Source organism: Gigantopelta aegis, chromosome 15 (assembly GCF_016097555.1).
Source record: "Gigantopelta aegis isolate Gae_Host chromosome 15, Gae_host_genome, whole genome shotgun sequence".
NCBI lineage: Eukaryota > Metazoa > Mollusca > Gastropoda > Neomphalida > Peltospiridae > Gigantopelta > Gigantopelta aegis.
Window position 1 is genome coordinate 41,473,495 of NC_054713.1, and position 22,576 is coordinate 41,496,070.

At 35.2% G+C, this 22,576-nt stretch overlaps 1 protein-coding gene across 6 annotated transcripts in view; it reads left to right on the plus strand.

Annotated features, from left to right (window-relative positions):
• The window catches only part of LOC121389865 (voltage-gated potassium channel subunit beta-2-like), a 118,189-nt gene that overhangs the window by 85,060 nt on the left and 10,553 nt on the right, over positions 1–22,576 (plus strand). For 5 of the 6 annotated variants that reach the window (XM_041521517.1, XM_041521512.1, XM_041521515.1 and 2 more), the window contains 5 exons: positions 528–648; positions 1,193–1,287; positions 2,781–2,901; positions 4,129–4,217; positions 18,292–18,380. In XM_041521517.1, the coding sequence (XP_041377451.1) occupies positions 528–648; positions 1,193–1,287; positions 2,781–2,901; positions 4,129–4,217; positions 18,292–18,380 (515 nt within the window). Of the gene's footprint in view, positions 1–527; positions 649–1,192; positions 1,288–2,780; positions 2,902–4,128; positions 4,218–18,291; positions 19,443–22,576 lie in introns of those variants that run through there. The other variant, XM_041521518.1, reaches the window with a different exon arrangement.

Consider the following 22,576-nt stretch of genomic DNA (forward strand, 5'->3'; position numbering starts at 1 on the left):
CTAATCAGTTTTCATTTGAGTAGAAATGTCACTAATAAAAAATTTGAAAACGAAATGTTGCCTGCGATACAATCTGTATTGCAAATCTTGTATGTATACATTGGCTAAAGGGACATTTTTCCACCCATTGAAAAAAAAAAAAGGGAAAGTGCATATAAAAGATCCCTTGCTGCTAATAGAAATATGTAGCAGGTTTCCTCTGAAGACTACAAGTCAAAATTATCAAATGTTTGACATTCAATAGCTCATGATTAATTACTCCATTAGCAGAAAGAGATTTTTATGTGTACTTTCCCATAGACAAGACATTACATACCACAGCCTTTGCTTTACCAGTCATGGGGGCAATGGTAGGAACAGAAAAAAGAAATAAAATATTGGTCCACTGAAGGACTTCGATATTACAATCCAACCATCTCAGGCAAGGACTTAACCGATGGACCTACATCCAGCCCCATTAATTATCAGCTGAGATGTCATGAAACAAACATTCTTTTCCTTTAAATTTTACTCTTCTGTTTTTTCAGGAAGCATACTCTGTAGCCCGGCAGTTCAACCTCATTCCACCGGTGGCAGAACAAGCAGAATATCACTTCTACCAGAGAGAGAAAGTGGAAATTCAGCTGCCAGAGCTGTACCATAAAATAGGTAAAATCACAGTGTGTAAAGTTGCTTTTACACAGTGTATCTTGCAGCAATGGTCGAAATACTGCCATCCCAACCTTTTTTTTTTGCTGGTTAACGCCGCAGGCTGAGAAATCCTTTTACCTGCTGTACCTTTCGGAACTGCAATTATGTTACATTTAGACTTTATGATCATGTTTGGTCTGGTGTTTTTAGATTCAGTCCGGCACAATTTGTGGCTTGCCGGACCGAATGTCTTGCAGGAATTTCAGCCAATTTTACACCCCTATTATAGTAATGATGTTTAATAATAAAAAATTAACAAAATTAATACACTGTCAATCTACATGTATATCTAGTTGAAATATACTACTAGTATTGCTGGCTTATGAAGATTTTGATTTGGTCCAGCAGAATTTTACCTTGTATTCACTTATATTATTGGTATTATTGACAAATATTTATGCTGAATTAAGTAAAGTTTGCACTGTTCATTGTTTACGACAGTAAGTTGAATATTTTTTGAAACATCTTGTTTAAAAGTTTTTTGCTGTTTTTTGTGTGTTAGGCATTGGAACTATGACGTGGTCTCCACTTGCATGTGGGATTCTATCAGGAAAATATGATGATGGTGTTCCCATTTACTCCCGAGCTGCCCTCAAGGTAATTACCACATTACAATTACTATCACAATTAAGTGTTGATGAACTTTTCTAGAAACTTGTTTAATTTTTTAATTTGTATTTTAATATAAAATAATCTCCACACATAAAATATTTGTGTAAAGATAATTTTGAAGTTACTTTTTTGTTACCATTTTGCGTCAGATGTACTATAACAAATAAAATTCTATAGGTGATAATGTTATTGTATGTAGCTAAAAATGCTTTTTACAATGTATGTCAATCAAATTATGACCCATAAATGTGAATATTATGACCCTCCCCCAAAGTATTATCTGAAAAAAGTGGAACCTTTCGTAGCTCAGTTTCACTATAACCAGATGTTTTTACAATATCCCCACCTTTGCAGGTCTCCCATATGTGTTGCAAGTGCAAGGCTACTTGACACAGTGGTCCTAGATGAAATAAAATGCATACATTTATTGCCCAGATGAAACTAATGTCTGTGACAACAAACACTGTCACACTTATCACCAATAGCAGGTCTGGTAGTATTAACTATGCTACCAAAAGTTGGGTGCACTTTGAACTTTAACACAACCAGATGTTATTTTTTATAGTGCGTGCGTAATACTTTAACATGCTCATATACCATGAAGGTTTCGAGCATGTCTGCCCCAGGGTTCGGTCTCTGGGAAGCCAGGGGCCCAATCCGGGGGCAGATTTTTTTATAGTGCATGCGTAATACTTTAACATGCTCATATACCATGAAGGTTTCGAGCATGTCTGCCCCAGGGTTCGATCTCTGGGAAGCCAGGGGCCCAATCCGGGGGTAGATGTTTTTATAGTGCATGCGTAATACTTTAACATGCTCATATACCATGAAGGTTTTGAGCATGTCCGCCCCAGGGTTCGGTCTCTGGGAAGCCAGGAGCCCAATCCGGGGGTAGATGTTTTTATAGTGCATGCGTAATACTTTAACATGCTCATATACCATGAAGGTTTTGAGCATGTCCGCCCCAGGGTTCGGTCTCTGGGAAGCCAGGGGCCCAATCCGGGGGCAGATTTTTTTATAATGCTGCCTTTAATGGCCAAACTGGGGAGGTGTAAGGCCCCAACACTGACCTGCTAATCACTAGGAACTAACCAGTAACCCCTGCCCTAGAAAGACAATTCCGATAGAGCTGAGATGTGTGCTCAGAATGGCATACTTCAACCATAAATAGGAGGGGTCACACCCCAGTCGTAAAGTGCTCATCTGATGTGTGATCCATGTAGGATTGATCCCTATCGGTGGACCCTTTGGGCTATTTTTCTTTCCAGCCAGTGCACCACGACTGGTATACCAAAGGCTGTGGTATATGCTATCTTGTCTGTGGGATGGTGCTACTAATGGAAAAATGTAGTGGGTTTCCTCTCTAAGACTGTCAATGATTAATAAATCAATGTGCTCTAGTGGTGTCGTTAAACAAAACAAGCTTTAACTTTTGAACCATAAACGTATCTTCAGTATTCCATATTGTTATGTTTCAGGGCTACTCGTGGCTGAAGGACAAAGTTCTGGGAGAAGATGGCAGGAGGCAGCAGGCTAAGCTGCGTGAGATAGCCATCATTGCAGAGAGGCTAGGCTGCTCACTAGCGCAGCTGGCGATTGGTTGGTTTTCTCTTTTAATACTGTAACCTGAAATTTCTTTGGGCATTTTTTTCCTTTAAAAGACTGTCCTAAATTTGTTGCAATTGTAACATGTTTCTCTTTCTTTACTGGTCCTTTTGTCTGTCTGTCTGTCTTTTGTTTTGACTGTCTGTCCGTCCCACACACATATTTCTCGACTTTCGTTTTGCAATGCCTTGAGATATTGAGCTGAAATTTTGGGTATAGCCATAAGTTTGACTTTCATGACGATTTACCCAATTTTTCACAGTCATGGCCCTTGGACTTAGGAGATATGACAGTTTATTAGCTAGGCTCAGTAGGGACATGTATTGCTTTAGTGGTACTCTCTTAATGCTTCGTTTTGGTATCAGCTTGCCCAGACTGAGTTTATTTTAAGATTTTATACCTTCTTTTTTTTACTGGTACATGCCTTGATAGTTTTTTATCATATGACTGGGTTTTTTCAGAATCGTGTATCTATCATAAATTCACAATTACTGTGAAACCATTCACTGTACTTTAATATAAAACAATATAGCTGCTGAACAAACCAGTCAGATTTGTGGGATGTGATTTTACATTTTGGTTTACTTTCTGTGTTTAAAAGTTGTTTAGAAAAAATCCCCAAAACCCACCACATTTCATTTAGGATCAAACTACCTCGGTAGCCCACCCAGCCACTGATATATCAAAGACCATGGTATGTGCTGACCTGTGTGGCAGAATGTATATAAAAGATCCCTTGCTGTTAATGGAATTTGTTTTAGAGGGTTTCCTTCAAACACTTTGTCAGAATTACATTCAGTAATTAAACAAAAAAAGTATGGATCGTACACTCATGCTAATGTTGATAAAATCTGACTTTTGATTCCTTACATTGGTGATATTAGGCAAGCACTGACAGCTCATAATGTTTTGTTTTCACAGTGTGGTGTGTATGCAGCGATAACGTACACTGTATGCTTTCTATGTGTGTGATATAATCGATATTAAACCACTGACAGCTAATAATGTTGTTTTCACAGTGTGGTGTGTATGCAGCGATAACGTACACTGTATGCTTTCTATATGTGTGTGATATAATCGATATTAAACCACTGACAGCTAATAATGTTTTGTTTTCACAGTGTGGTGTGTATGCAGTGATAACGTACACTGTATGCTTTCTATGTGTGTGATATAATCGATATTAAACCACTGACAGCTAATAATGTTTTGTTTTCACAGCGTGGTGTGTACGTAGTGATAATGTACACTGTGTGTTACTCGGGGCTTCCTCCACCGACCAACTCTATGAAAACATACAGGCACTGCAGGTGAGCTTCACATATACAATATACAATTATAAAACCACCATTTTCTTATTATATTCAATCATGAAAACAGTATTTTCCCATTCTATTCGATCATGAAAACAGTGCTTTCCATTCAATTCAGTCAAATATTTTTTCATTCTATTCGGTCATGAAACCAGTGCGTCCTATTATATTCACTTATTTTAAAAAAAACCAGTATTTCTAAAGTAATTGAAGTGGATTGGCAGACAGGCGATGTTATAATCGAGATGATGTTATATACGAGATGATGTTATATACGAGATGATGTTATAAACGAGATGATGTTATATAGGAGATGATGTTATATACGAGATGATGTTATATACGAGATGATGTTATATACTGTATACATTTAAACGAATGATACAGGTATATATTTCCCATTCTGTTCAATTTTGAAACAAGTATTTTCTCATTCTTTTGAGTTATGAAGCCAATCCTTCCCCATTCTAATCAATTATGTTGATTTAAAAGCAATAGTTTTCCATCCATATTCATTTATGAAACCAGCATTTTCCTATTCTACACAATTCTTAAAGTAGTATTATCCATTTAAATGAGCATTGTTTAATTTTTTTGACAACCAATAGCCGATGATTAATTAACCAATGTGCTCTAGTGGTGTCATTAAACAAAACAAACTTTTGTTTAACTTTAACTGCCTTGTGATGTGATAGTTTTCTGTTATTAGTAAATAAACAGGATGGACCAACTATTGATATTATTGTTAATAAGTCACACCTGGTAATCTCATTTAAGCTTTCATATGTCTTAATAGGCAAACTTGGTACTCAACCAAATTAGAAGATCTGACATTAACCAATGCTGTATTCCATATTCCGATGACCTTTTAATTTGACCAGTCGTAGATCTTACTTCCAATTTTGACCCCGTCAGAAGATCTGACATTAACCAATGCTGTATTCCATATTCTGATAACCTTTTAATTTGACCAGTCGTAGATCTTACTTCCAACTTTGACCCTGTTAGAAGACCTGACATTAACCAATGATGCATTCCATATCCTGATGACATTTCTTTTGACCATTTGAAACACAGCTGGCAATAAAGCAGCTTGAAGAATTTTGGAATGATTGTTCATAACAAAAGGTTATCTAGACATAAAATACCATTGGCTAATATCAAATTTTCTAATTCACTGCTAATTTGCTTTCATTTTAAGTCTTCTCGATGTTAAATTGAAGTTGAAAATAATACTAGTAGTGTTTTTCTGATTCATATTCCCTTACAATCTTCGTTAATTGCATTCATTCAAATTCTTTTTAACATTAAAATGATATTATGAATGTTACGTTTTATTTAATAGAGAATTCTATTTGTAGATTTTTTTTTTTTTTTTCTGCACCAAAAATTGTAGTTTAATAAAAAGTTTGAATTGTGTAGATTTATTTTCCATATATGCTTTGATCTGTATTACTTTTTGTTGACTTAATACTAGTGTTAAATTGCTGTGATTTAAATTCCTAATTAAAATTAAAATTTAAAATATTGCTTCTTATTTGATAGAGAATTCTATTTGTAGTTTGTTTTTCAGCATCAAACATGCCTTTGTATAACCGTTTCTTGATATAACACTATAGAGTTTATCTCCAGTGTTCCCATACTTACAATCAGTGTTGCACGGCTCATTTCTTTTGACCTGCTATTTAAAAAACAAAAAACAGCAGGCCCTATTTTACTTCCTATTACGAGCCCTGTATTAAATTGTTTTCATTTACATTCTATTTAGTGTTAAAATGAAGTTAAGAATATTGCTATTTGACTGAGAATTAAATGTGTAGTTTTTCTTTCTGCACCAAAGATGGTAGTTTGATGAAGAATTTGAATTTTGTAGACTCCATAGGTTTCTCTTTGACTTTTTGTTGATACATGCATATATAACCACTGTCTGGTACCTACACTAGATATTGCCACTGTTATAGGACATATTTCACATAGTAACACCTTTCTGCCATAATATTTAAATTGTGGTGATGGACAATAGCTGTAGCAGTTAATTTTACAATCTGAAATTGATTGTCAAATAATTGTTTACTCATTAACAGGTTATTTTTACTGTCTGAAATGATTGTCAAATTGTTTATACATTAAGAGGTTATTTTTACAATCTGAAATGATTGTCAAATTGTTTTCTCATTAACACATTATTTTTACAATCTGAAATGATTGTCAAATTGTTTACTCATTAACAGGTTATTTTATAATCTGAAATGATTGTCAAATTGCTTACTCATTATCAGGCTTCAGCGTATTTGTATTAAAATTTAAATATAGGCCTATAACTGCTTAATTATCAGTTTTAAAGTTCTATAATTTGTATGCTATAACAATTTTATTATCGTAGTTATTCAGTCATGATGTGGCAGTAGCAATATCTGGTGTTAGTCCCAGCCAGTGATATGACACTAGTGATAAATTTCTGTCATTTAAATTCCTCTCAATGTTAAAATGAAATTACTATAATAATAATTCCTATTTATTAGAAATTCTGAACTAAATAATACTTCTTATTTAACAAAGAAGTAGATTTGTAATTTTTCTTCAGTTAAGAGTTTAATTTATGTAGATTTCTTGACTCTATATGTATTTGAATAACACTTACAGTAGTATTAGTAGCGTTTTTCACAAGCATTCCCATTACTAACTGCCTTGGTTTCGTCAGTTTGTCTCACAAATCACCTCCGACGTAGAGAATGAACTGGACTCTATTGTCAATACCAAACCTCAACCCAGGTCCCCAACAGGATCGGTCAGATGTCCGTTGTCATGGTAACGCTCCTGTCCTCATAGATTGTCTTCCCCCTTCTTGTTGGGTTGTCTCCCTGTCTGTGTCTATACATAATGTAGTGTTGACTGCTGTATTGGACATGTTGTGTGTTGTGTTTTTTGTTATCTGGTGGTGATGATCTGTAGTTTTGAGTATTCTTTCATCCCTAAACTGCTAGACATACTGCGTGGTCGGCAAGCATCGTGGCTCTATATAAAAGTTTACTTTTGAAGATTTTTCAAATGGAAACAAAACTGTTTCTGTTTGTTTAAGGAAATCTCATCATATTATTTAATTCTGGCTATTAGGTGTCTAGCATCTGTTAATTATTATGACTTTTTGAGTGATGGGATTAATTGCCCTTGATTGACTTGAAGTTTTTTTCAGTCACAACCAGTTTTCCAAGGTTTGTGTCATACATATAGAATGTCAGGTTACTACTTTTTGATATCGTGGTTATTTTGCGTGGTTTAGATAAATGGTGTAAGAGACGAGCTTCAGTGAGCCTGTTCCACCATTATCGAACCGAGACAAATAACCACGATATCAAAATGTAGTAACCTGATATATTATTTTATCATGCAACCCCTTTCAAGTTATATTTTTGTAATATGTTTCAGTCAAAAGCGGTATAGAAACTATTTTTTTTATCGTGTAGAAACTACTACCGGAAGTGGGATAATAGCAGTTGCCCAAAAGCATCTTGGGAATGGCATAGTCAGCCTAAAAGTTATGTGTTTCCAAATTTTAAATAAAATACTTTAATTATATTTCAGTCTGTTGTGTCACACAACATTACAATTTTTGTACCTTTTTCTGTGACAATAAACTCAAGTTGATGTGTGATCTGAAGAAGATCTACATTGCTAGCTGCTAGTGACTGAGACAGACACTGTTTCAATGTGAACATTTGTAGGAAGCTACTTGTTTTTTTGTTTCAAAATGTTTAAATCAAACGCTGGCTATTTCCGAATGGGAGCGAATAATAGAGAATTGAAAAATAAGAGTCCATTTTATGAAACAGGAAGTGTAAATGTTATATTTATTTATACAGTGTAAATTATTGCTGTAAATGGATGTTTGAAAAATGAGAAAACTATCTACCTGAAAATTGAGCGAACACCCGTCATGCACACAGCTCATTTACGAGTGACATGATAACACTTCAAATTATCAAGTAGGAGTTATCAGGTCAATAGGAGGCATGGTTGCACGATAAATTCAGATAAACCAGTACTCTTGGTGCCATTATATATCATATGTCAATTAGCATATGGTGTCAGAAGTGGGATAAACAATTGGTTGGGTGGGAAAAGGTCCATCTTTACTGATTTTTTTTAAGCTGCAAAAGCTGTGGTATTTAACACATGTACTGTCTGTTTATTGGAAAATGCTTGTAAAAGATCCCTTTCTGCGTTTTTGAAAAGATAAGCTGTGTGGCTGCAGCAGATTTTCTCTCTTGTCTCGACTGTTGAAATAACTGTGTCAGACACCCAAACTGCCACAGTTTAAAATGTGCTGAGGTACTGTTAAACAAAGGAGATTTAATGGTTCAGTGGGGAAGTGTAACGCCATGCAATCAACTTCTCCCTCACTAACCACTATCAAGCAACTGTTTCCCACGGGGGACGGGATCTGTTCAATCAGTAGAGAGCTCGCATTAGATGTTTGAGTCAAAGGATTGAACCCCTCTTGATTGTTTTTATCTGACCGTCCCAACCTGTGCCCCACAACTGGTTTATCATGCTATGTGCTGTCCTGTCTTGGAAATTGCATATAAAAGATCCTTGCTGCTAATGGTAAAATGGTGCGGATTTCCTCTTAAGACTGCGTGTCACAGCAGACCTCGACATTTAAGGTGAGCTATCACTCTCGCTCTTGATCACTACCGTGAGACTATTTCAAGGAGAGTAATTGTTTTTCAGGTCTAATAAACCCAAAATAGTTTACAACTGAAATGAAATAATTGCTGTTAACTGTTAACATTGATCAAAGTAAATATACAAGTATTTTCCATCAAGCTGGTGAATATTTCGACATATATCTGCAGTTCTTGCCCACAAGCTCGTCTAGCAGTGATAGGGTTAAAGTATGCTCGGAGATTGGTTTAGCATGTCTGGTAGTTATTTGTTCCTCCAACTGCAGTGTCGCGTCTGGTGTTCTGTATGTATTCTCATTATTCACACAGTATAGAGGAAAATGGGATAAAACAAAATAAAAAACCCCCAAACAAACCCACCCTCATAATAAGCCCACCCTCATAATAAGCCCGCTACATGTATGTTTTAAGACTCGGAAAAAGATTCTCCAGATTTGTTTAATGTCACTCTGATAGATAAAGTTAGCAGGGGTTTTGCCAGAGGGTATGGAGGGTAACTCTCTATCCAATAAAGAAGTTAGTGGTTCAGATTTCAGAATGTAGCTCTGTCAAAGCTGAGCCGAAGCTGCTTGGGTCATTTGTTCAAATGCCCTCGGTGAACCCATTCTCTAATTGGGCTTTTTCCTGTTCCAACCAATGCCCCGTGACATGTGTATCAAAGGCAATAGTGTGTGCTGTTCTGTCTGTGATATAAAAGATCCTTTGCTGCTTAATGGAAAACTGTTGCGGGTTTTCTCTGAAGACCAAATGTTTGTCATCCATTACTGACATTAAAAAAACTCTCAATACCAGGGTGGTGTTGAAAAATATTTGAATTTAGTACATATGAATGTCGTGCTTAAAACGTTCTTGAATTTTATATTTAGATGCTTGATGTTCATGGAAATCAGGAATATAAACAAGATGATAAAACCTAACACACTTAATTAAAAATTTAAAAAAAAATTAAAATTGGAAACTTTTGGACAAAATAGCCCTATGCTACATCAAATCACCTTGGTGAGGTGTCATTAAATAACAATGTCTTTTCATTGTTTGGCTCAGAATCATTTTAACTTGCTGTCAAGATTTATTGCATTATAGGCAACTGTGCACATCAAAGTGTTAGCAGTATTTTGTTGGATGTGTTAATTGTTAATCCATTAGTTAATTTGTAGAACTTTATGTGTATGCAGGTAGAATTGGTATTCATAGTCAGGTTGATGTCTAGTTCTAGTTTGACCATAAAACCATATTTCAGGTTAGGTTAGTACCGGGTAGGTGGAGTTTTGACCGTAAAACCATATTTCAGGTTAGGTTAGTACCGGGTAGGTGGAGTTTTGACCGTAAAATCATATTTCAGGTTAGGTTAGTACCGGGTAGGTGGAGTTTTGACCGTAAAACCATATTTCAGGTTAGGTTAGTACCAGGTAGGTGGAGTTTTGACCGTAAAACCATATTTCAGGTTAGGTTAGTACCAGGTAGGTGGAGTTTTGACCGTAAAACCATATTTCAGGTTAGGTTAGTACCGGGTAGGTGGGGTTTCGACCGTAAAATCATATTTCAAGATAGGTTAGTACCGGGTAGGTGGAGTTTTGACCGTAAAATCATATTTCAGGTTAGGTTAGTACCGGGTAGGTGGAGTTTTGACCATAAAACCATATTTCAGATTAGGTTAGTAGGTGGAGTTTTGACCGTAAAACCATATTTCAGGTTAGGTTAGTAGGTGGAGTTTTGACCGTAAAACCATATTTCAGGTTAGGTTAGTACCGGGTAGGGTTTGATGTAAAACCATACTTCAGATTAGGTTAGTAGGTGGAGTTTTGACCGTAAAACCATATTTCAGGTTAGGTTAGTAGGTGGAGTTTTGACCGTAAAACCATATTTCAGGTTAGGTTAGTACCGGGTAGGGTTTGATGTAAAACCATACTTCAGATTAGGTTAGTAGGTGGAGTTTTGACCGTAAAACCATATTTCAGCTTAGGTTAGTAGGTGGAGTTTTGACCGTAAAACCATATTTCAGGTTAGGTTAGTAGGTGGAATTGTGACCGTAAAACCATATTTCAAGTTAGGTTTGTAGGTGGAGTTTTAAAAGAACAGTTTGATGAAATGTGAGCTTTTATTTATTTAGTCTTTGCCACGAGCGAAATGAAGGTGAGCTGAAGATCACTCTTGTTAAGGTTACACACCACCATTAATTACTCCATACAGTTCATTAAAATTTCTATGTCAGAATATATTCTGTAAAAAATACAACACTGTCGAGAGGGTCGTGTGACTACTAATTTTAGGGAATGCTCTCAACTGACATGTACTGTGTAAAAAATTAACATAGGTCGACCACACATTTTTTCAATTAATGGCCCCTATACCAACCACTACCTCATGTTGCTGTAAAACAAGTGGCACCATACCACTTGCACAGTTGTTAACGGTCAGTACTACATATAACAAGTTCAAACCAATGGGTTATTTAACTACTATAGAGGTCAGTCTACGTGTAATCATCAAAGAAAGATTTCAAATAGCATTATCAGAATTTTGTAGTATTTTTTTTTTATGAGGAACTATTTCCTAAACCGGACTATATTAAGCTGCTACAGCAAGTAACAACACGACGAATGGTGGTGTGTTGCCTTAAAAGGACATTCCTGAGTTTGCTGCAGTTTTTAAGAGACTTTTTAACGATTGTAATTACATATATTTTCCTACGTACAATATTAGTGGCTGATCATTCTAATATTTGTACTAGGTTCAATTTCATTTTATTTACTAAAATATGTTTTTTTCGTACGTACGAAATTATTTGAAAACAACATCCAGTTTGGGCTTCTTACAAATATTAAGACGACCAGAAACACATTGAATATACGGACACTGATATTCTAAACAAGAAAATATATTTAATATGAAAGTTTAATCGTAGAAATATTTTATTTGTCGGAAACATCTTACAAAATTAATGCAGCAAACTCAGGAATATCCCTTTAAAAGTTAAATGATGCCAGACAAGCAATCACATGAAGCTTCAAAAGAATTTCAGTTTTAAAAATACTTACAATGTGATCAGTATATGCAGCTGTCCCAAAACTTTCCACATGAATGTGGGGGAGGTGGGGGGGGGGAGGGGTTAGCTGGAGTGATCACTTACCTTTCCTAGCGAAGACTGTTATGTGTTGGAAAGATGCATACCTCATGTACCACGACATACTGACAGTTTAACACAAACGAAAAACCCCACATAATTTTTATATTAATAAAACCACAACAACATGATTACTAAAGGCAGCCATCTTGTCTTTCTGGCTGACTCCACCCACAGTAATTTTGATAGGTCCCATTTAAGTCTTAACAAAACTGTACTGGATCGTTTGTCATTCTGTGCTGTCTGTATTTTATATATTTGGTTCATGATTGTCTCCCTTTATTGTACACATTATTATTTTTATTTATTTATTTAATTTTTTCTTTTTCTTTTACAAAGGTTTAGTACTGTTGCATTTTTAGTCCCGTAAAAATAGTTGTACAACATACATGTAATATGTATTTGTGGTTAGGTGTAGTCAGTTATTTGTTAGTGGTTGTGATTTTCTTCTTTTTTTAAATTATTAACTTTTTAAAAACAATTTAATTTTAATTTAAATTTCATATTAAAAAGAAATGAAATTACCATTTATTATATTGTTTTCTTAAGAAATAGAAAATTATACTTTAAAATATGTGTTTTTATAGACATATTTTTTTGTGTTAATTTGTAAGTACATTTGCATTTTTTAAAGAATATTTTTAATAGTTATTTCTTATGAATAATTGTCTGATTTTTGTAATAAAATAAACTTCTGAATTTCAAACATAAATTGTTTTACATTAAAAATTATGTAGCATATTTTATTGAATGAATAAATTTTTTTGTACACATTGGAAGTTGTATTGTCATTTATGAGCTGTTCAATAAATGTCTATATGGGGTGAGGGGAAGTGCCATAATTATTTTTTTTTGGTTTGTTTACTTCAGTCCAACCTTGATTATTCACCCTCTTGAAGGACTTATAAATACCAGGTTAATGTTGGTTAGTTTATTATTAAACAATTTGGGAGAATGTAGCTCCTGCAAAGACAGATGGCAGCTTTGGACAGGTCAATATGTACTACTTGATTCAGGAAAGTAACGGTCCTCTTGGTTGCTTTGTACCAAAGCGGAAAGTTCTATGTTAAGTTCAAGTTGCACCATCAAATATTTATGGAGTAAAAATAACTGAGGCTCTGATTGGTAGTAATTTGTGACACTGATTATTTGTTAAAATGCTATTATTTATACCCCCAAATATGAAACTGTGATTTTCAGCAAATGCTATTATCTACTGTCAAGGAATTATTACAATTTTCTTAACTATACAGTAACTGTTGTTGTGTGGTATACACTAGAGGTTGAAAGTAGTTTAGGATAACCCCAAAAATGGAATTGTGGTTTGCAGCAAAAATTAGCATTGCCACCCATTTTCTTGCAGGTAAATTAAATGTGATTTGCCACACTTTTTATTGGTTGTGTTGATGAGCACTGCTTTTAACAGTTTTATTAGCACATCGGGAGTTGGAATTGATTTGGTTCATGAGTTGGATGATTAAGGTTGGTCTGCACCAGCAGATGATTTGGGATAATATCTCATCTATAGCCAGGTTGTATTGTTAGATTTAGTACATGTGTGACATGTCCTGTTAGCTGAGGCTGGGATCGATCCCCATCGGTGGGCCCATTGGGCTATTTCTCGTTCCACCCAGTGCACCACGACTGGCATATCAAAGGCTGTAGTATGTACTACCCTGTCTGTGGGATGGTGCATATAAAAGATCCCTTGCTACTAATCGAAAAGAGTAACCCATGAAGTGGCGACAGCAGATTTCCTCTCTCTATATCTGTGTGGTGCTTAACCATATGTCTAACGCCATATAACCGTAAATAAAATGTGTTGAGTGCGTCATTTAATAAAACATTTCATTCCTTGTTAGCTGAGGTGGCTACTTATTACGGGTCAGTTTGTATTACTAGATATGTAAGATTAGATGGTCTCTGAAGAAAGGTGGCTGTGTAACAAAGGTTTGTTCATGTAATTAGAAGATTCAAGTAAATAGATGTCCTGTATGCACAGGTGGCTGCTTACTATAGTTTAGCAGGTTGGACTGATATGCCAAATGTTAAGTTCATTGTAATTGTAATCTCTGAATTTGTATTACTTGGAAAACATTTTGTCTCTTTTTCCTTGGACCGTGGGTAATAACATTTCTGTGTTTCTCTTGAGTGCATTGGAAAACAGTTTTCCTCTTTTTCTGAAGTGTGGGTAATAAAATGACAACAACCACCCCTTCCAACCGCCTCCCACCCCAGTGATCATTTGTGGAACAGCCCTAAATGAGAACTTTGATATTTCAGTGCTTGTCTGGAGAGTGACTTGCAGGAGACCATAGTTTGATGACAAGTTGATCCTAGGTTAGGTCCTATAGGATACGATTGTTACCATCACTCTCTGTCATGTTGTATGATACATATACATTATTGTGCACAGCTGCCTATTGCAATAGTCTTTGTGTGTTTGATTGAAAGTTTGTAGTTCAGTTTTTTAATATGATAAACATACATGTATATAGACAAGGTGACACAAGCTATGTGGTTTTGTTCTGAAATGCCTGGATGTGATGGTAGCTAGGGGCTGTTCCAGAATGGATTGTATGGTGGGTTGGGGTTGGTGGTAATTTTTGTCTCACCTTTATGACATGAAAAAGACAAGATATAGGTATTATTGTTTATATGGCGACATTGACATTAATTTGAATTAAAGTGTAATGTTAACATTTCACGTTTAGATCAGTTTCTCACAAACTGTAAGGCCTAGGTCAGTCAAACTTTCTTCATTGTTGCACCAACAGATGTACATCACAATGCTTTATGGTATGTGAAACCTTTAATTCCATGGAATTCTTGGGTTTTTTTTTATACTTACCACCCCAAAAGTAAAGTTTTATTTAACTGCAAGCTGCCTGCAGAAAATGCTGTCCAACTTTTACTGATCCTCTGCTGTCATAACTTGTTGCCCAGAGAATGTCTCTTATTTCAGTCGAAATGCAAAATCACTGTCTCCTCACTATTATACTACCGGTACATGTAATTACTAATATATATGAACCCATCCAAAATATTTAAAACAATTTTTCTGGCGGCAAGAGCAAAGAGAAGTCTCTCTTTATAGTTACAACATATAAAGAGCTGAAGCAAGTTTGCATATGGGTGGAGGAAAAACAAGTAACAGGCCAAATTGTTATTGTGGTACATCCACCAAATGATCGAAGTGATCTTAACACCAAGATCACCTTAGTGTATAGCTACCGTACGCACTTAAGATGATCTTAGCGCTAAGATTGCTTTGCAAAATGGGGCGCTGTTCGGTAAAAGCCCTAAACAAACATTCCTTTCTTTTTAGGCTATAGGTTTAAGATAGATTTAGACTGTTTTCTCTGAATCATTGGGGGATTATGGTGGATCTGCTGTTTTGTGAAATCAGACATTGTGCTGAGTGTTTGTTAACTAATATACAATGTTTATTAAGACGGTTAGACTCTAACCTGTATACATGTGGTTTAGTGTAGTACCAACACATCCATGGCTTTCAGAATTAGAAAACTTCAGGAATTTAAATCACAGTATTGCATGCATGTATGCATGCACACACAATTAACTTTAGTTTTGTAGAAAATAATTATAGATCATTTGATTGCTTTTGGTTTTTGTTTCAACCAAAGGTCAAGAGGGGAGTAAATTACATACAATTTATGCATCACTCGTTCAAAATATATTGATTGATTGTTTGGAGATTTTAATGCCATCCAAAAACTGATCTCCTGTTTGTTTTGATGAAAAACTCACATCAGGCCCATGCTTTTCAAATCCAAGTCAGTGCCATATTCAGTGTCATATTCTCTTATTGATAAGGCCCCTGCTTTTCAAAACCCAGCAAAATTTCCTGGAATTTTATATGCTCGAAACTCCAGTGGTATATGAGCATGTTAAAAATATTGGACTTGGAGTTTTTGTTCATTGTCATATTCTGGTTTAGTCATCACATTCAAGGCTTATGTGTGTCTGGTGGTTTAAGGGAATAGGGTAGGAATCAGGTTTTATTAGAGTATGTTTGATAGAAATTATGTAATAGTGGACTTCAGAGCAAATTGCTGTCTTGCCCCCGCCTTTTAGGCACACACAAGTGTGCCATCTTTTGACATTTCTGTCATGTTGAAACTAAGGCTTAAAAAAAATTCTTTAAACCCCCCCCCCCCAAAAAAAAAAAAAAAAAAAAAAATGAAAGAAAAGAAGCCACCACAAAAAAAAAAAAAAAAAATGTAACCCCCCCCTCCCATATAACCCCCCAATAAGGCCAAAGGTAAATAGTTGTATAAAATGCTGTGTTAGAGTTTAGGTTATAATTGTGTTGTGTTTGTAGTGCACACCTTTCCTGAGATTTCAGTCGTTGTTGAACATGACTATATGCATGCCCTTTAGATCACTTACCATTGTTGTTTTTGTCACTATTGTGTGTGACCTTGTATTTCATGTAGCTGTTCAGACTAGAATAGAAAGAAAAAACAAAACCCCACACTAATATTAGTATTACTAGTCATACAATAATTATTAATATTTTCACTGAGTTCTAAGATTTTAGAAATCTGTATTCACATTTTGTTCCAAAGTTTACATTTTAAAAAATCCATTCTCATGTCTGGAAGTTAGTACATACGTTTATTCATATTACTTGATAACAATAGATTCTCAGTTTTGTTTGTTTTTAATATAATTATTATTAATATAAAATGGATTGTCATTCAAGGAATCAGTTCCAGTTTTTCTCTAGTTTGTCTTTTGGCATCATCATGCATTTTACTGCACTTTTATCAAACAAATCTTAATAGTGCACTCAGTGTAGACAGTTATGCACTGTTGATTTATATTTTGACACCTACATGTATTAATCAACATTAAAGCTTCACACATCATATATATCATTACTGTAGATAGTCCCCGTTTTCTTCCTCTTCTTGTTCAAATTCAAGTTTTAAAGTGGAAAAAAAATGTTTATAGTCTTTTCTCTTTTTTTGTACTCATGGGGCCTAATTCACAAAGCTCTCTTAGACAACAACACATCCTCTTTACAAGTATTTTAGCATTGCACTGCGAGATCGCAAATTTGCGAGAGTTTAATGAATTAGGCCCCTGGACTTGGTGATGTAGTGGTTAAACAATAGACTTAAGGCTGGTAGGTACTGGGTTAGCATATGGGTACCGGTTTGAGCCCAGTTTAATGATGTATTGGTTAAGTATAAGACCAACTTCTCTCTCATTGACCACTAACAACTAACCACTAACCCACTGTCCTAGACAGACAGTCCAGATAGCTGAGGTGTGTGCTCAGGACAGCGTGCTTGAACCTTAATTGGACTATAAGCATGAAAATAACTATAAACTAATGAATGACTGAAAATACCCTGATTCCCATTCTCACAGGTGTTTTTGCTATTTGACCACTGTTTGCAGAAATATTGATTGCAGTAACTGCATTTTGTAAACCTTTCAAAAAGGAGCAGGATTTAAATGTAGCTAAGTATGTTGAGTGCTCACCTGAGTTGTGAGTCACAGGATCGAACCACTTTGGTGGATTTATTCAACTAATTGGGTTTTTTTTCTAGTTCCAACCAGTTCACCACAACTGGTCAAAGGCCATATAGTATGTGCTTTCCTGTCTGTGGGAAAGTGGATCTAAAAGATCCCTTGCTGCTAATGGAAAAATGTAGGGATTTCTCTGATGACTACATGTCAGAATTACCCAAATGTTTGACATCCAATAGCCAATGATTAATTAATCAATTTGCTCTAGTCATGTCATTAAACAAAACAAACTTTAACTTTAACCTTCCAAAATGCCTTTATTTTTAGGCTCCAAGATTTTATTACTTATTTGAAGAAGGGAAGTAGCTCCGTGTTAGGAGTGCAGAGGGGTCAAACGATTAATTACCTTTGGTTTTCCTGCATCCCAACCAGTGCCCCATGACTGCTAGATCAATGGCCATGTTAAGTGTGTTCTTGTGCATGGTGAAATACATATGAAAGATCCCTTGCTGGCTTTGGACTGAGAGTTGAAATATTCCTATGTTAGATACCAAACAGCCTTAGTTAAAAAATGTGCTGAGGTGTAGTAAAAAAAATATTCCTTTTCAGTCCTTTTCCAAAATAGGTGCCACAGGTGTCAAGTGAAATTTAATTTGAAAAAACCAAACAAACAAACAACATAACACAGTACCACTTGCTGCAGAATATTAACATGTGTCACTGAGTTAACATATTCTGGTATACTTTTTTTTTCCAGTACGTGCCCAAACTAACGACAAATATTATGAGTGAAATGGACAAATTGCTAGGCAACAAGCCCGTCTACAAGAGGGAGAATGTCAACAGGTGATTTCATTGGATGCTTAGATGACATTCCTTTATTTTCTTCTCATTGGTTGTTTTCAATTGCCAACTGTCCTACAGTTGGAAAACCAGGATGATGGTTGCACTGGTTACGGTGCACCACTTTAAATGAAACGACACTTTGTGATTGGTTATCAGTTTGTTATAAACATTTCCTTAATTAGTTAGCAGACCTAAGAAACTTCTTCTTTGTCAGTTAAAGAGACCATCATGCAGGCATTCAATGTTGTGTATGATTTATGTAATGGGTACATCAACCTCCACTGAGAGGATTTGAACCAGACCCTGTATGTGTGTGTGGTGTGTGTGGTGTGTGGTGTGTGGTGTGTGTGCGTGTGCGTGAATGCATGCATGAAAACCAGCACTTTACCAACAGAGCTAATAGGAAAATTGCCAACTAGCTACTGCCAGTAGGAGTATATCTGAGATGCTTGGATTGTAGGATGAAACCCTCTCAGAGGACCCAATTTCTGACTGGTTTCTTTCCCCATCCTAACCAGTGGCCGATGACTGGTATGTCAAAGGCTGTGTTATGTGCTGTCCTGTCTGTGGTAAAGTGTCTATAAAGATTCCTTACTGTTGATGGAAAAATTAAATGTAGCAGGTTTCCTGTGAAGATTACGTAACAGAATTAATGAATGATTGACATTCATAATGTGCTCTAGTGGTGTTGTTGAACAAACAAGTTTTCAGTGTTAGTTGGAGTATGAACAAAGTATAATCCAGCGATGGTTTTGCGACCTTTCGGGAAACTCTTTCTTGCAGCCATGATTGGTCTAAGATCGATCCTTGTCAGGTGACCCATTGAGTTAATTATAATTCTAGTCACTGCTCCTACATCTGGTGTAATAAAGGTCATGGTATGTACTATCCTGTCTGTGGGATGGTGCATATAAAAGAACCCTTGCTGCTAATCCACAAGAGTAGCCCATGGCAGCGCGTTTCCTATCTCATTACATCTGTGGTCCTTAACCGTATGTAGGTACTGGGTTCGGATCCCAGTCGAGGAATGGGATTTTTAATTCAGATACCGACTCCAAACCCTGAGTGAGTCCTCCACAAGGCTCAATGGGTAGGTGTAAACCACTTGCACCGACCAGTGATCCATAACTCGTTCAACAAAGGCCATGGTTTGTGCTATCCTACCTGTGGAAAGCACAAATAAAAGATCCCTTGCTGCCTGTTGTAAAAGAGTAGCCTATGTGGCGACAGCGGGTTTCCAAAATGACCATATGTTTGACGTGCAATAGCCGATGATAAGATAAAAAAATCAATGTGCTCTAGTGGTGTCGTTAAATAAAACAAACTTTACTTTAACCGTATGTCCGACACCATATAGCGATAATTAAAATATGTTGAGAGTGTCGTTAAATAAAATGTTTCTTTCTTTCTTTCCGTTACATAAAGACATTGGATGCTCGTGTGATGGTTCTTAATGCTAATTTCTTGTTGGTTAATTCTTGGAGATGGGCGAACATTGATTTTGCATGATAATTCTATGCATGTCAACACTCTTGTATTGTGAATTCCTTTTATTTCTACAAACAACAACAACACACATTTGTTTTAAAATTAATATTGTAACTCATTGGTGAGGATCTTACTGTTTAATATAACACAATAATAATGATATTTAATTATTATTAACAATGCGACTAGTTGTTGATATTGACAACTGAATTTGAAAGACTGGGGGTTTTTTAATGATTGAGTACTAAAAACTGCAAAAACTGGTTTGAATGATTCTGTTCAACAACCAAATTTCTCTGTTGAGACAGAAATTGTATGTAAATATATATTGAAGTATAATTACTTATTAGTTTTGGGGATTGGGTGACATTTTTTAATTAATAAGCAGCACAAACAAATGAATGGCAATTAATAATTGATTAAAATTAATATGCATTGTACTTAGTGACACTTTAAAAATCGTGTTACTATACCTCATTTTAAATGCTTTGAATGAAAAACAAAAATTGTCAAAATTTTAAATACTAAAGTAAAATAAAAGGTTAACATTTTTTTTTAAAAAGTTTTAAAACTTTTGTTTGAACAAAATAACTGAACCATTGTATAAAAATGTATATTAATGTTGGAAATTAGATGGCATTTTACCATCAGTCAGCATCACAATGGCAATTAATAATTATTTAAAATTAATGTGCAGTATACTTAGGGAAAATATATGTTTGCTACCTCAAAGTAAATGCTTTTGAAATTATTATTTGTCTTTTTTCAAAGTATTAAATACTAAATGAAAATAAAATATCAACATTTTTATTCTCAAGTTTTAAAATCTTTTATTTGAAGAAAAATAATTGAACCATTTATATATTTCTACTAGTGTTTGAGCTCCTTATGTAAATAACATGTACTAATAGTCTTTGTTAATTGTATATTAAATAAACGTAATGTTATCAGTCTTGTAATAAAAGAGTCAAAGTAAACTGAATATAACTAAAATTCAAGTCACTAGGGTACAAAGAAAATATGCACCTAGAAGGGAAGTAACTCTGTATTGTACTAGATCATGGAACTTGGACTCAAATAATTATTAATTGATGTCACTAATACAGTGACATTTTCCACAAAGACAATACATAAATCATAAACATGACTTGTTTAAGAAAGTGGGCTTAATATAGAGGTGTATTTTGTTTACAGAAGGAACATATTGCAATTGCTTTTGATAGCCAGTTGGTTTATAAACACCTATAGTCCGTCCCACAGGAAACGCCTTTTTCATACTATGGAATTATCTACAAGTTATTTATTTCTGAGCTGATTGTTTTCTAAATTGCACACAAATATAGTATTTTTCTGTTATTTCCAAAACAGTTTTACTTTTCTTCTTATGTCAAACCAAACTGAAATTATGTACAAAAACCATTTCTGTAGGATGGTGTGACGGACTATAGCTATGGACTATACATGTAGTTATGGACACGGCATGACTGGTGAACATTTTTCTAGTAGCTCACTCGGTAGAGCTAATGGTGTTATATCTTACATACCATACAAGCAGGATTTGAAATTAGCATTTATGTCACCAACCCAGATTGTAGAAGTTTTATTGTGTTATGTATTGTTAGGCTGGGGATGTAGCCAGCCATGGTTTGTATATTGCAAATTGTGATCGGTTCATAAGCTTTATAACAAATTGGGACTTGATTTCCCCACATTAATATTGTACCCTGACAGGCATCCTTATATGGCCAGTTTCAGCATACGAGTACATGTACTTAATAATTCCAAATGACTGCTGAAAACTACACTGAAAAGTATTACCGTAGCTACCTTTTAATATTGTGTTTATTTATTAAACTGTGACGTGAATGATATACAGTATATTCAGTATACAGTATATGTTCAATATACAGTATATCTTTAAAATACAATATATTCAACATACAAATATATGTTGTATACTACATGTCTGTGTGTGATATTTGTGTGGTAAACCTGTTTGATATTTAGTATTATCAGTAAGAAATCAGAATGTATTAATGGCAGATCAAAGGGCCACAACTCCTGTAACATTCCTTCAGTGTGGTTGTTATCTCTTATTAAGCCACAGAACTTAGTCAGGCAGTCACTGATGTGTTAAAATTGCAATTTGTTAATAATAATAATCATAATAATAATAATAATAATGATTGTAAATAGACCAATTTTTACTAAACATAGACTTGCTTTGCACTGAAATTCACCACCCAATAAATAATGCATTAAACTTTTGTTTTAACTTGTAGATCACTTAAATTTGCCTTCTGATTTTTGAAACACAACTCACTGAATTGCCAAGACTATATTGCTGTGCAGCTTAGACATTAGAATCTGATACATGAACAAAGTGATTATAGTCGTAAGATCACCTTAAGTGCATAACTACCCTATGCACTTAAGGTGATCGTAGCACTAAGATCGCTTCGTGGAACGGATCCATAACTGGTTCAACAAAGGCCATGGTTTGTGCTATCCTGCCTGTGGGAAGCGCAAATAAAAGATCCCTTGCTGCCAATCGGAAGAGTAGCTCATGTAGTGGCGACAGCGGGTTTCCTCTCAAAATCTGTGTGGTCCTTAACCATATGTCTGACGCCATATAACCGTAAATAAAATGTGTTGAGTGCGTCGTTAAATAAAACACTTCTTTCTTTCTTTCGTGGAACGGGGCCCTG